The following is a 15,166-nucleotide window of genomic DNA, read 5'->3' on the forward strand; positions in this document are numbered from 1 at the left end:
TCAGGCTTACCCTTTTACCTCTGTGGGTGCAGATTGGTCCAGGGAAAGGCTCTCTAACTGCCCGAGAGAGCACATTAGTGACTCCTATAGTAATAAAAAGAATGGCCTATTCTAAGCAACATTTCAGTCAGTCTTCATTATTTATAGTTTTTTAATTATTTGCGTTCTTCTTCTGACTCTTTCTAGCTTTCAAATGAGGGTCACTGACCCTGGCAGCCAAAATACTATTGCTCTGCAAGGCTACAATTTTGTTGTTATTGTTACTTTTTATACCTTATTTTTCAACTTAGGTCCTCTCCTGTTCATATATCAGTCTCTCATTCAAACCACTCCCTGGTTGCTAAGGTAATTTGGTTCCTAGCAACCAGATAGTTGGTGAAATTCCAAACCGGAGAGATGCTAAACAAAAAGTGAAATAACTAAAAAACTATAAATCATAAAAAATGAAGTCCAATTGCAAATTGTCTCAGAATATTACTCTCTACATCATACGAAAAGCTAACTGAAAGGTGAACACCCGCTGTATTAGGTTTACTCAGGGCTACTCCTACCATGTCATGAGGAAAGGTGTGAACCCTGCAGGGAGCAGCCAGTTACCAAGGATGCCAAAAATCCGCCTCTGGTAACTTTAAGAGCTGAATTGGGGGCGGCATTGGTCATCTATCTATTGAGTATCTACTAAAATGCCTTGTGTGGAGTTATGGACCCAAAAACAAAAGAATAGTAACGTGCCTTTGGGAGGAAGTTAGTACACTATCTCATACCAGTATTATAATATCGGAATGGTGTACAGCAAATCTATTGGCTGAAACGTATCAGCAATGAAGGTTTTAAAATGATACATAAAATTACACTTCTCTATGCTGATGTGGCAGGGAGTCACATAAGTTTACCATTAATAGTGCAGGGGTAAAATTCTATTATGATTCAAAGCTTATGCGGTAAAACTTACGTTTCTTCAATTTATCCATAACAGCTATTCTCAAAGAAACAGGTGAACACTCCAGAAATGACATGGAACCCAAAGAAAGGTTTCATCTTTTCAAGCCCACCTAATTCTGTTCAAGAAGTCCTGGAATGCGTTGCAGTGGTGAATGGGAAGAAGTTCTCTTCGTTGTACATACTACAGAAAGAGAGTAAGGATAACAGATGCATTTGTAACGGTTGATTAAAGTGTCTTCTTTAATCCAAGTGTATGAACCAAATACAATTTTCTTGTGTTAAAGCTTTTCTTTTCTGAGAAATAGCTTTACCCACTTATAGTCAAAGTGGATAAAGCATGGCAAAATGATTTTTCCTTTTGTATTTGTCTAATGAAAATTTGTCTGAAAACTCAGATTAATGCATAATTAGTTTACATCTGATGGGGCATATTTTATTCTTCATAAAGAGCCTACAGCTGATTTATTTTTTTTATTTATTTATATGTGAGGGGGCTTCTCTTTTGCTTAATACTACAACATAAATGGCTGCCCTGCTGGGAACTTTAAAGCACAGAGGTAGATAATTCTATGTACTTACTGGTAAAGAGAGCTCTAATGTTCCTTAGCTAGTACCTTGGCATCAGGCACACCAGCACAATGGCAATATAAGGAGGCATAGGAGCTAATTCAAATAACATTTATAACAGGAATAATATGGAATGGAAATAGCCTTCTAGCCTAATGAGTGATTATTCCCTGGCTTTGTTATTTCATATTGTTCATTTTTACAAGCCTCTTAGGACTCTGATTTAGATGATGTGAACTGTGAACCCAAATACCCATTATAAGAAGCTGTCATAACTAGTGATGAGCGAATTTTTTTGCCAGGCATAGAGTCACAGCGAATTTCTGCATTTCAAAATGGGCGTGGTTGAATAAAAATAGGAGTGGTCACATCAAATTGGTCGTGGTCGCGTCCAATTGGGCACGGTAACGTCAACATTGGCACGGTCACGTAAAAAAACCGTGGGCGACAAAAAAGTTGCTCGACAAATGCATTTTGCAGATTCTTCGCCATTTTACGGAAAAGAGAAATGCAACAGATTCGCTCATCACTAGATAACTTTGCTGAACATGCAGCATACTGTAGTCCATAAACAAAAATTAAACCTAAATTAGCATTTATTGCCAATATTTCATTATATATTGATTTTCTTTTTAAAAGTGCACACTCTATTTATTCCGCGTGCTGATGAGAAGGTATTTCTTTTAGACATCACCCTTTGGAATCTATTCTTACTTGTTAAAACTATATTTATATTAAATATTATGTTTATTACTTTTGGAAAACCACACATACCATATAAAAAGACCAATATTTTTCTGTGTCCTTTACAAGTCTCCTTCTGCAGAAGTAGATTAATGCCTTGTTTACAGTACGCACGCCAAGTGAGGTTGCTATATGGACCACTAGCGCCACAGACCTTGTTCCCTTTATTTCAATAAAAGGAGACATCAATGCATTCTTTAAATAAAAATACATTTCTGAACAAAATACCATGATAAAAATGCTAAAGATCACAGTAGTAAAAACAAAAACCTTGATAAAGTGGTGCATTAAGCAAAAAATGTTTATTTTTTTACCCGGTACTGATACCCACATTCTTTTAGTGTTTTCTTTGCTTTGAAACAGATCATCTGTAAAGCATTATAGCTTCGATTTAGATTAATGCATATATTATTGTATTTACTTTTTTTTTTTTTTTTTAAATACTGGTAAATGTATTAAAATGTCTGTCATTTTTATTCAACAGCACTATTGTAGGAATATGTAGAAAAACATTGTGTTTTGTTAAGACATATCTTGAATTTTCAAAACCTTTAGCTACTAGGTAAAGCTTGGTGAAACAGAGCTCAGCACTGCTCTACATTCATATGTATGTGATTTTTAGGTGTGTATTTATCAAAGGGTGAAGGTAAGAGTTTACTTTCACCTGTTGATAAATATATTCCTAAAAATCCCATACAAGTTAATAGAGATAGATATGAAATTTCTCTTTAGTGAACGGTGTCCAGCTTTGCCACCCTTTTGATAAATATATTCCTATAGTCATAGGAGTTGTTGCGAAATTGCTAAATCCACAAGGTGAGAAGTATCCAGCTATGAATCACATTGACCTCAGAGAAACTCATACATTTCTAGTTAAGTAGTGACGTAAAAGCCCATAGTAAACCACCAGAAATTAACTCTGATCAGGCAAATGGAGAAACTCTAATAAAATAATATTCTCAGTGGTTGCTATGGTAGCTAAAAGTTATAGCAATAGTGCTAAATTGCACATATATTTATAAATAACGACCACCACTAGCAAAACAATTAGAATGGACAGGGTTCCATTGCTGGAACCATGGATAAAGTTTAATAAGAGTTTAAATATACTGTAGAATAAACTAGGAACAAATTAATACCAGGGAGCCTAGAATACAGAACAGTTTCAGTAATGGCCTACATGGGAAATGTCACCATGGTACACAAAATTCATGGAGGCAGTTTCAATGCTTCTTTGGCAACTGTTTACTAGGACAATCTCTAAAGTAACCATTTCTGACATAAAACATACATGGCAGTGGTCTAGTATTTTATCAGCCTCAATAGCAATTCTTTTATTGGCAAAAGTATTGTGGCAAGTTCCTTTACAGTTATAATATGCACAGCATAGTGGTCACGTCAACAATTTTTGTGGTATAGTTTAAAAGGCAACAGTTACTCTATCACCATGATAAATGCGTTTATGATAATTGTTTCCATTTTTATGGTACGTCTCCATAGCAAAGCTCACTTTAGTAGTACTATTTGTAGAAACTGTTTTCATGTGGACAATTGCAATTGTACTGCTCTCCATGGAATCAAATGTCATGGTTATGATCTTTATGACATTTTCTTGTTAAGGTAACAGCCATTGGGCGTTACCTGTCCTAACTTTATGCATGGTGACAATTTCCAAGCCAGCAGCTAAATTGAACACGATTGCGGTGACTGTTATTATGATAATAGTTGCCACGCAGATTGTTGTGATGAAGTTAAATGAAGGTTTGGATGATTTAATATCTCATACCATTAATATATATGCTACTTAATATTCTTCTCACTGCAGATTACAATGTCACTATTACTACTGTGACCGCAAGTGCAACCAGATTGGTGGTGGGGGATCCACTGACACTTTTTTGCAAAGGAGAAACTGGATACAATTCAAGGGTTCTTTTGGACTGGGTGCATGGCAACAAGGTGAGAACATGCTGCTACAGGTTTAAGTAACAGAATTTCATGAAAATGACTTTACAAACATGCCAAATGATGCAGTAATTTAATGTTTAACATACATAGATTATATTTTAGAAATTTGCTGCCCCAAACCATCATGTATATCTATACCATATAAAAATAATCAATATGCATATGCCTTTCAGTACATAATAGAATTGTTATAAACTAATGTTACAAGTAATATATAATTAGCAACTTTATACCTTTAGATTTTATCTCTTATCTTTGTCGCTGACACTGGTAGTTATACATGGAATAATGTACCCCTATTTTAAAATATATAAATAGTGGAAGTCAGACTGAGGAGTTTCATGACCATATAAAGGCACAAAGCCACAGTCTGAGAATTTTTGAATAAAACATTATGGACCTAGGACAAATGTGCTGCCCAGACCTAATATCCTTGTAATACTATATCGTTATAAAGTATGCTCAGTAATGCCCTGTCTTGTAATTGTACAACAGGGGTTATATTGTTCCCAGTCCCACACTATAACATATAAAAACATGCAAAAATATGTATGCTCTCTTTCTCTCTCTATATAAATATATTTTGGTATGAACTATATCTTTATATGAAGGAATAGTCACTGAACAATGTAATCATAACTACTATTATATGTGTCCGCTATATTTGTATTTTCAAACAGTGAAGATATTTGCCATTTTTATGTGTAAGTGTACCAGTATACATGTAATTTCTGCATAGCTTCCACAATTCTAAAAGGAGAAGGAAAGTCATTTTGGCATTTTACTGCCAATAGATTTGCCTCATTAGTGCCACCTAGAACAATATATTTATTCTGCAGAAACCATTAACATACCTGAGTAAACAGCTTTAGAAGTTTTCACCCTTTGCTTAAGATAGCAGCTGCCATTTTAGGTAGCTTCCTGCCTGCAGTCTAGCCGGTATAGCTCAGATCACTAAGGGAGGGGGGAGGGAGTTCTTGGCATTATAGTGGGAGGGTGGTCAGGAGAGGGGAGAGAGGAGAAAACTGCGCAGACTCTGGCCATGGGGATTAAGCATGTTTCTGAGAGAAGAAGTCAGACACTGGAACATCATGTTTACAAAAAAAAGAGACAAGAAATCCGATGTTTCTTTTGATAGAGGACTTTATCAGCAGCATTACTGTAAGTGCCTATGGCTGTATTTTCATGGACCTTTCTGATAAAGTTTACTTAGTTTTTACCTTTCATTCTCTTTTAAGGTATATACAGGTATAGGACCCGTTATCCAGAATGCTCGGGACCAAGGGTATTCCGGATAAGGGGTATTTCTGTAATTTGGATCTCCATACCTTATGTCTATTAAAAAAATCAATAAAACATTACATAAACCGAATAGCATTGTTTTGCATCCAATAAGGATTAATTATACCTTAGTTGGGATCAATTACAAGGTACTGTTTTATTACTACACATAAAAAGAAAATCAGTTTTAAAATTCCGTATTTTTCGATTAAAATGGAGTCTATGGGAGACGGGCTTTCCGTAATTCAGAGCTTTCTGGATAATGGGTTTCCGGATAAGGGATCCGATACCTGTAGTACATACATCTGACAGTTGGTGTTGCTCTAAACTACTAGTGCCATAATGTTTCTCTGTTTTTTACTGCTATTTATTTCTCTACTGTAGGTTCTAAAATCCATTTCAACGTTCAGTAACGAACAAACTCCTTATGTTGGAACAAGAACAGTGAACATCTCGCATATTTCATTGCATGAACAGGGAGTTTATACCTGCAGGGATAGAATATATACACAAAATTTCAAAAAAATTTACATTCGTGTTTATGGTGAGTAGACCAGTTACTGAAATTATTTCGTAACGAGCAATATAATTCACTATAATCTCTAATTCATTGTAGGCAAATAGGGAGGATTGTCCAAAGGGATTGTGATGGAGGGGTTTATTTAGGTCTGGTCTTTGTAAGGCATTGTAACCTTGATTAAGGTCTCTGTTGAGACCAAAATGTCAGTTTAATAAATTTTCCATACAGATCGCTCAAGTAAGCTGGACTGGAATAAACATATAGGATGTCAAAAATAAACACAAAATAATAGCAGAACATACTGTATACTATGTAGCTTGAAACCTTTTGATGCATTTACCCTTAAGTCTTTTTAGTGCCACAGACCATAGCGTGTTCAAAGTGGGTTCAGCAATTCTGACTCTTCCTGTAGTGCTCACTTCCTATAGGCAGGGAAAGGAGTCAGAAGTACCAGCATCCCAGGGACCCCTCACAACAGCAGACATGTTTTCATTTACAAACAGCGAACAGGGTGCTAAGTGAATATAACAGGTGCAAGCCACCATATTTTTTTGCACTGAGCATGTGGGAGATAAAATACAAGCTTTGAGTCAGTGTTGCTAAATCTAGCAGTATGGTAGTTTGAAATAGAAAAACATATTTAGCAATGTCAATTTAGTGTGTGTACTCTCCAAACATATACAGGTTTCAGAGGTAAACTTACTGTTAGTGGACTTTTGGGGCTTGCCGTTTAGAGCATGCTTATTTCTAGTGGTGCTTTGGTATTTGTATGCTTGGGGGATATGGAGCATTCCAAAGCAACTGTATTTTATTGCATATAATAAAGTCTGTATCATATATACATATCCATGCTTTATGAAAAATATAGAATAAAGTCATATATTTTTGTCACAGAAGCAGAATTTGACGCACATTTAGGCACATTCAGGTTGCTCTGAGAAAAAAATAATATAAAGTTTTGCCAGATAAATAAAGTGCAAAATCAGCCGTCTCTTAAATGGTTAAAACCCGTAATTTTTTTTCACGGGTTTCCTTTTTCTTTTAGTCATTGTATTAGAGTCATCTCTTTTCAGTTTATCACAAGAAAGAGAATGGCCTAAGTTTCATACTGTCATGAAAGTAGCTGAAAGCTCAGGATGAAAGATAAGGATCACTTTCCTAACACAAAAATGATTTTGTGAACAAGGCAGCATGTTTATTTTTCATCGGTGTGGAGGAGATGTGCCTTGAAGGGGCTGTGCTGCATTTTCTCCCCTAACACTCTCATTTTTGGCAATCTTGATTTAAAGCAGCAATACATTTTTTCACCACCTCCTTTTTCCCCCCTGCCCTTTATTAAAAACTCTTAAGTCAAAAAGATAACACCCTCAGTTGTGTGTTCTCTGGGCTAATATTTAATTGGAACTTGAAGCTGCATTCTATCATTTCTCGTTCTTAATGTAAGCAGAGTCACTCTCAAAACGATAAAAAGTTTTGAAAAGCACTTTGGGCTTGGCAAACATGGTCATGTCCTTTAGGGGAAAATGTATTCACAAGAGTCACAAGATTCTTTTTTTTTTTGGCAAAATAGCACCATATATATATTAATATACATTGAGATATATATATATATGAAATAGTGTTTTGCAGGCTGGTCCAAAACCCATGGGACACACTGTTTATTGCAGGAATAACTACCTAGGTTTTCTCATAACCTGTACAAATATACATAAACCTTTGCCAGACATCCAGTTTAATGTTACAATGGCCGTGTAAAACTGTCTGCTAGTGATGAACCAATCTGTCCCGTTACTCTTTGCTGAAAAATGCAAAATGTATTGAAGTCTGTGGCCATTCTTTCACAGAGACTTTGTTTTAGGGCAATTTTTTCTACGCAAAATACATTGGAGTCTATGGGCATTTTTCATGTCAATTTCTTCACTGCAACATTTGTTTTGGTATGACTATTTCTCATAGTGACCTTTTCTGTGTATAATACATTGAGGCTTATTTATAAACACTAGGCAAATTTGCACCTCATAGCAACCAATCAGTGACTAGCTTTTCTTCACTAGCTGCAAGTAGGACAATGAAAGCAAACATCTGACTGATTGCCATGGGTACCTGCCGAGGTGTAACTTTGCCCAGTGTCATAAATGACCCCCATTGGGTTTTATGGGCTTTTTTTGTGGTGATTTTTTCATGGCAAACATTTTCATAGTTTTGAAAAAATATTTGCCAATGTCAAAATTCAAAGTTTCACCCCCAATCCATGCCTGGTGAAATAATCACTCATCACTACTGTCCACATCATCAAAAGGAAGAATTTTTAAAAAGCTGTTCTAAAAATTACTTAAATGAACATTTACAAATACTTATGAACACTGTACTTATGGATACTATATTTCACTACTCTTTCTTTTAAAGAACGGGTGATTTTAAAAATGAAAATGGATATATTTTAATGTATAGGCATACAGACCATATGCCAAAATGGGGAAGACCCTACATTTATGATGGGAGCAGAGAGCTGGTGAATGCTGAAACACATTTAGTTGAAGTCAGCATGTCTCTATGTAATTCGGAGGCTGCAGGAAATGTGTATGTTCCACATGCAATACATTACAAGGTAGTTTACTATACTGAGTGGAATTACAGCCATCTTCCCAAGCTGAATGAACTGCATGAGATTTTTTGAGAAGAAGATATTTATAAAATGTTTATTTTGCTCTATTTCCAAATCATTTCACAAGTAACATTTTATTGGTTTCCTTTTAGAGAAGGGATTCTTGAACATAAGTACTCCAGATGGGCAAATCCATGAAGTAAATGAAGGTACTAAACAAGTTAAGCTGACTGCTAAAGTTGACGCATTGCCAAAACCTGTCGTTACTTGGTGAGTCGCTGTAAATCATTCTAAATTTCCAGAAAATGATTGATTTTCTATTTACTGTAATTCCCAGTTCTAGATTGAAATAGATCAGGCAGTCTGACTACAACAAAAATGTATCTTTGAATCTCATGCTCTTTGTAACAGTTGTAATTTATTTACATTCTGAAGAAGTCATTGTTTTTATGTCAGCAAAATCAATGTCTGAGCACAGTTTTCAGCATTTTAGATTGATGGGAATAATAGTATTACAGAGTAATTGAGTTTTAAAGAACCTGACATATTAAAATTGCATAGGAGGCATTATACACTGTGCAGGTTTTGCACAGTGTATAATGCACAGTGTTTTTGTAACTTCTTTTATTGCACAATTATATCAATAAAACATTGCAGTTGTACAACAATAGCAATTTTTTAAAAATATATACTGTACATTTTGGGGTATATTCATCATGCTGTGTAAAAAGTGGAGTGAAGCATTACCGGTGATGTTGCCCAGGGCAAGCAATCAGCAATTAGATTTCAACAGTTAGAAAACCAAGGCAAAGCATCTGATAGGCTGCTATATGCAACATCACAGGTAATGTTTCACTTCACATTTTACACAGCATGATACATATACCCCTTAATTTCATTTACATACAGTTTATTCACTTAGCCTCATACGCCCCCAATATAAAACATTTTGTACCCCCCCCCCCCAGGGGCTTAAAGGTCAGTGGCATAACTCCCTTTGGAGATATTTTTGCAGGGGGGCCCATCACAGAGTAGCAAACACACTTGGCCACCCACCCTGATGTGTCCTCCCTCCGCACCGATATGTTAGCCTGCCTATAAATCCCTGCTTCCTGCCCACTCTCCTATCTTGGTGTTGGTGCGGAGCAGGTATTTTCATGCAAAATGGAGAAAGCAGACCGCGTGGTTTGGGCCCCCCCCCCCTCCTGTTAGGCTTATGGCACACATTTCATGTCCTCTGCGAGCGTAAAAAAAAAAAGCACTGATCGATCCCTCTCTGCTCCATATCTGTGCGCATTGGCAGTCAGCTTTTAGTCCCATCAGTGTCACATTAATGACAATTTTCATGACTTTTCACCAAATCCAATAAATTAACAGTCACAAGGAATTTCCAAACTTCCATTATTGGATTGATCACCGAAATGTTGTATACCCTTCCATCCTATGGGATCAGTCGACCAATGCAAAATGAAAAAAGTCATAAAAAGTTTTTCGAGCTGCAAGAAAATTAAGCACAGTGCAAATCTTGGGCCACTTGATAAGCACTTTTTTAATATCTTTTCATTAATGAGAAAATACTTGTTAAACAGGAATTATGTTTCGGAACTTTAAGAAATGTGCACCCTTCTAAAGTGAATTTTTAAATATATCAGATTCTTCTATGCAATTTGGAAAACCTGGGATATTCCTATGGATAATACTTCCTTTGGAAACAATGTAAAAATAGGTAATCCCAAGGGTTGGTTTATGGCTCTCTACTGAGAAGGACTTGGCTGTATATATTTTCAAACTGCTAAAATCAATTTCACATTATTTTCCATAAAAGGTACAGGAATGGAGTGCCGATAGGAGCAAATCACACCTGTTACAAACCTGAGCCAGAGGATTACAGCCTGGTCATAAAGAACCCAAGCGAAAAGGATTCTGGAAGTTATACCATGGTTCTCAGCAACTCTTGGTATAATAAGAGCATCAGCTTCATTTTGATTGTCAATGGTAGGTGGTGACTATGTATATTATGGCTGGGATGGATCATTTAAGATTTTACTATATATACATATCTAATCTAGTAACAAGTTATTGCAGTAATTTAACAGTGCACTATAGCAGACATGCTAATGTGACCAAATTTATGGAAACTACAACCTAGAATATCATTGCACATTCCTTTTAAAGAACAGGCTGTATCACTGGGTGCAACACTTTAAGACTTCACTTAGTGATTATAGTTATACTTACAGTGTACCTTAGACCCCAGACTGGTGCTCCACTGATCCAGGAGCATTAGTCAGAGCTGTGCTGCCATCTTGTTTCTTCTCTCTGGGACCCTCGCTGTGGCCCAAGGCTGTGTGCATTCACAACAGAGCAAAAGTTCTTTTCATGTCTAAGTTCTGATTTTACTCTACTGCGCATGCATACACCCCAGACTGGCTGCAAGGGATCCCTGGGACAGGTGAGAAAATGGTGGCCAGCACTCATTAGAATAGCACCCTTGCATGGTACATTTTCCAACTAAGAGGACTGCAAGCTTGCAGTCAGAGGTAAGCGATTATAATGACTGTGTTGTGGCTAACAGATTGGCAAGCCCCATAGCCTTTCCTTACCTAAGACGTTTTCATATTATGTACCCTAGTATGGATGGCTTCTAAAAGCCACAAAAAGGACTGGTAGCTTTCTAAGCTATCAGTATTATTCCAATAAGTGGTCAGGAAACCCTAGCAAACCTACAAACAAATTTAAACACACATTTACTTGGAATGTACAGGCAAGATTTATAAGTCACACATGGCAACAGTCTGTAAATCCCACAAATAACTTAAGAAATTACCTGTTTTTTATTATTCTCAGGCAAATTCAGTTCTTTTTCCAAGAAAAGAGGGCTCATTTACCATGCAGGACACAGTCCACAAATTGCAAAAAAAAGGCCACAATTTTTTGCACTTTGCAGGCTGAGTCCACAGACCTCTGCACCCTGTTTCAGACTGCAAAGATGCAGCTCCCCTCATTAACACAGCACTGGCTGATAGTCAGCACTGTATTGGTGAGGGCAGGCGGGGAAGCATGTAGGCATCAGTCATTCAGTGGTGCAAGGTGGGGAGCAGCATGAGGCCCTGTCACTACAGCCTGAACAGGTAAGGGAGGGGTTGTAAATGAGCCCTATGGTGTCTAGCTGGTAAATTGTCACCCCGAGGAATGGGCTTTCTCCTAAAAGGCTGTCTAAAACATTTAATATGGTACAATATTAGCCCTCTTGCACATAATGTATGGTGTTTTGAAGGATGTTGATCAAAGTTGCAGGGACTCTTAACATGTTTATGCTTTTGAGTAGCTGCATTCTGTCTCTTTATGAGAAGGTCAATAGAGAGGTCAATATATTGCAATATTTGGACAAACAACCCTGTTTTGTTTAAAGGGAAGGCATTTCTTAGTAGCTTAATGCACAGAATGTCCTAATGTCATATATATATATATATACTGTATATATATATATATATATATATATATATACTGTATATATATATATATATATATATATATATATATATATATATATATATATATATATATATATATATACATATTGATAATGGGTGAGTGCAGAGGATCTCTTGTCTTTGTACAAAACATTTTGAATCAAAGTCCGGTAGACTGCGATGCTTCCTAGTACCTGAGATTCCCCAAAAATCTTCAAGAAAAACATAAATGCTTTGTTGCATAAGCAAGATTTTTAGGGTTACAATTGGATATTTTCCTTTTTTTTTTTAAAGAAACTAGAAAACCTACATGTTTTTCTTTTGTTTTTTTTTTTGTCCCACATTAGCTGTCCTACAAAGGATTTGGTCAAAGGTTAAAAGTGAGGGTCTTAGTGGCAGCTGTATCTGGGTAAGGTATATGCCATCTGCTTTGTATATGTCAGCAAGTAGGGTAAACCGTTGTCTCAGAAGCAGCAAAGTCCTTATCATTATTATATAAAGCCTTCATTTTGTATATGTGCCAGAAGTAGATAATTAGCTTGTGTGGCACATTCACAGCCATTGTAAATGCCCTTGTAGTTGTAAAGAAAAATGAACAACAATGCTCTGAAAACACAAAAACAAGCAGATTACATTGTGATAATCCGAGTGAATTGACCTCTGACACAAGCACTCCGCAAGAAAACAAAAAACCTTACAACTGGAGCGGATGTCTCAATATCACAAGAGGATGTTTGCTGAGGAATCATTCTATGAAGGGATGATATTCTGCCAGCTGTTAGTAGGAGCGAGAAAGAACTATCAGTCCCCACCTTGTTCATCTGATCTTCCTATGGGAGCTGAGCCACGTTGAACTTGGAAAAGGGAAATGTTCTTTTTCTGCTTCACTCGGAGCATCTGTGCTTAAAATAGTGCATACGATACATTCCAAGCCAGAGAGGAGATGTTTTTAATCTGTAATAAATGAGGGTGGGACTGACCTATGCAGGTACTATTTTATGGGAATTCAAAGAACTGAGCATAGTTTTCACAAGCATGCATGTCCTACTGCTGCTATTACTAATGCCATTCCCTTTTCCCCTTGCCATTCCATACCATGTAGATATTTTATTATTAAAGAGAGGTCCCAGTCAGGCAGAAAATTTGTGCTTATGATTCCTATGATGCATGATAAAAACAAAAACAATCACAGCAGTTCACATACAAGGAATCACTGAACTATAAATAACACTAAATTATAAAGTGTAGCACTAGATGGAAAAACAAACTTCAAGCCAGAGCAAGCCCATTGTTTATCATAATGAGTTGCCTACAGACATAGGCGTTTTGCACAAAACTGGATTCTGAAGACTTTAGGGTACAGAAGAGGGTGCAAATTGCAACATTAAATTTCCATGTAATTCTGTACATTGCATCCTGTCCTGTGTGTAAGTAATGGGTGGACTGGCCCGATATTCACAGAATGGGCGCACCCAGATTGGGTTTGGGTCAGGTGTGGGTTACTTATTACCACCCACTATACACAATAATGTTTACCTGTGTGCTGCAGCTGGTTACCACATCGCTCGTACCCCACCCACACTTATTGCTGGGATATTGTAGCAAGGTGTCCAAACCCTCCCTCTCTTCCAGTCTGGTGTTAGGGGCAGGGTGCATACTGTAATGTACACTGTGATGATGCAAAGATTGTACTCACCATATGGGGCGGCTGTCATAGTCTATTTGAGTTCCTTTGGCTTCCTACGTAAGCATTGTTATTGTAACTTTCATAGCCCCATCTGGTTCTAGCGCTAATAGAAATGTAAGCTTTGATTATAATGTGTGGTTGTGCACTGTACATTAATCATAAAACAAAGACACTCAGAAATTTTCTTTTGTTTGACAGGTCTGACATTAACTTCTGTTTCACAAAAATAGCAATAAATACAGGTATTTAGCTAGAGGCCCAATGGCTCCAGTAAAATATTCTTGCAGGGTCACCTCCTTATTCTTCCCAGCAGCACCTATGTCTTCAATGACCACTAGTTCCTCAACTGTATACTTCTATCCAGAGATGTTCACCTGCATGTGACATTATGCAATGGCCTCTTCATACTCAAGTTCCTTTTTTCTTCTCCTTATTTATTTGTTTGGGGCTATGGTCTAAGGCCCCCAGGGCCTGGGTGTGGACAGAAACACTACAGCCCTGTAGCCATTCCCACTACTAAATAATCCCCGGCAAAATAAATTACCAGCTTAGGCACACAATGGTTATAACTGCTACTCTGGCAGCGGGGAAAGGAGTTTTGTTTGTCGACTTAGCAAAAAAGAAAAATATTGACATTGCCACTTACTAACTGTAAGTACTTTTCCCCAATAATTGCAGTACCTAGTTGCCCAACTGACTCATGCATAAAACTCCCACTAAACCGCAGAGTAGACTGTGCTGCTGATCTAACATACACTATACCAGGTGGCAACCATGTGCAGTTTTCCTTGTAAGATTTTCAACTATTTAACAAAATACACACACAAAATTGAAGACATGTTGTATGTGCAGACACCTTCCAAGTCTCTAATTAGCTAGCAAATGGGAGCAATTTTCACCCCTGCCTCCATGAGTCTTGGCTGCCTTCAGGCAGCCCTCTGATCCCTGACCTCCCTTAGTCATCTACTTTGAAGTAGAAGAGAAGGTTCACAGAAAAACATCATCTCAGATTCATTACAAAGGGTTACCTGTTGTTAAATGAAATCTGGTTTGCCAGCTTCCAAAAAATCTAAAGAATGTGCAGGTTTTACTTTTTAATTTCCTCCATGCATGATTTGTGAACCTCAAAAAGGAAATACTGAAAGATAGAGAAACTGGCAAAAACTGCACCAGTCGCCATTTAAAGGGGCACTATCACGAAGAAGGTGTTTTTTATATGCACAATACTATGCATATAATATCATTCTTTCCAAGGGCTCTTTTTCTGTTATTTACTGCTTCTTGTTTACAGGTAAAGGATCCCTTATCTGGAATCCTGTTATCTAGGATGTTTCAAACTACACAAAGGCCATCTCCTATATATGATCATATAATTCATT

At 37.0% G+C, this 15,166-nt stretch overlaps 1 protein-coding gene across 2 annotated transcripts in view; it reads left to right on the forward strand.

Moving 5' to 3' along the window:
• kdrl (kinase insert domain receptor like) overlaps positions 1–15,166 on the forward strand; it is a 136,896-nt gene that overhangs the window by 57,917 nt on the left and 63,813 nt on the right. For both annotated transcript variants that reach the window (XM_018096816.2, XM_031890779.1), the window contains exons 5-9: positions 977–1,136; positions 4,079–4,212; positions 5,887–6,046; positions 8,780–8,897; positions 10,453–10,622. In XM_018096816.2, coding sequence (XP_017952305.2) covers positions 977–1,136; positions 4,079–4,212; positions 5,887–6,046; positions 8,780–8,897; positions 10,453–10,622 — 742 coding nt within the window. The remainder of the gene's footprint in view (positions 1–976; positions 1,137–4,078; positions 4,213–5,886; positions 6,047–8,779; positions 8,898–10,452; positions 10,623–15,166) is intronic.

Source organism: Xenopus tropicalis, chromosome 8 (genome assembly GCF_000004195.4).
Source record: "Xenopus tropicalis strain Nigerian chromosome 8, UCB_Xtro_10.0, whole genome shotgun sequence".
Taxonomy (NCBI): Eukaryota; Metazoa; Chordata; class Amphibia; order Anura; family Pipidae; genus Xenopus; species Xenopus tropicalis.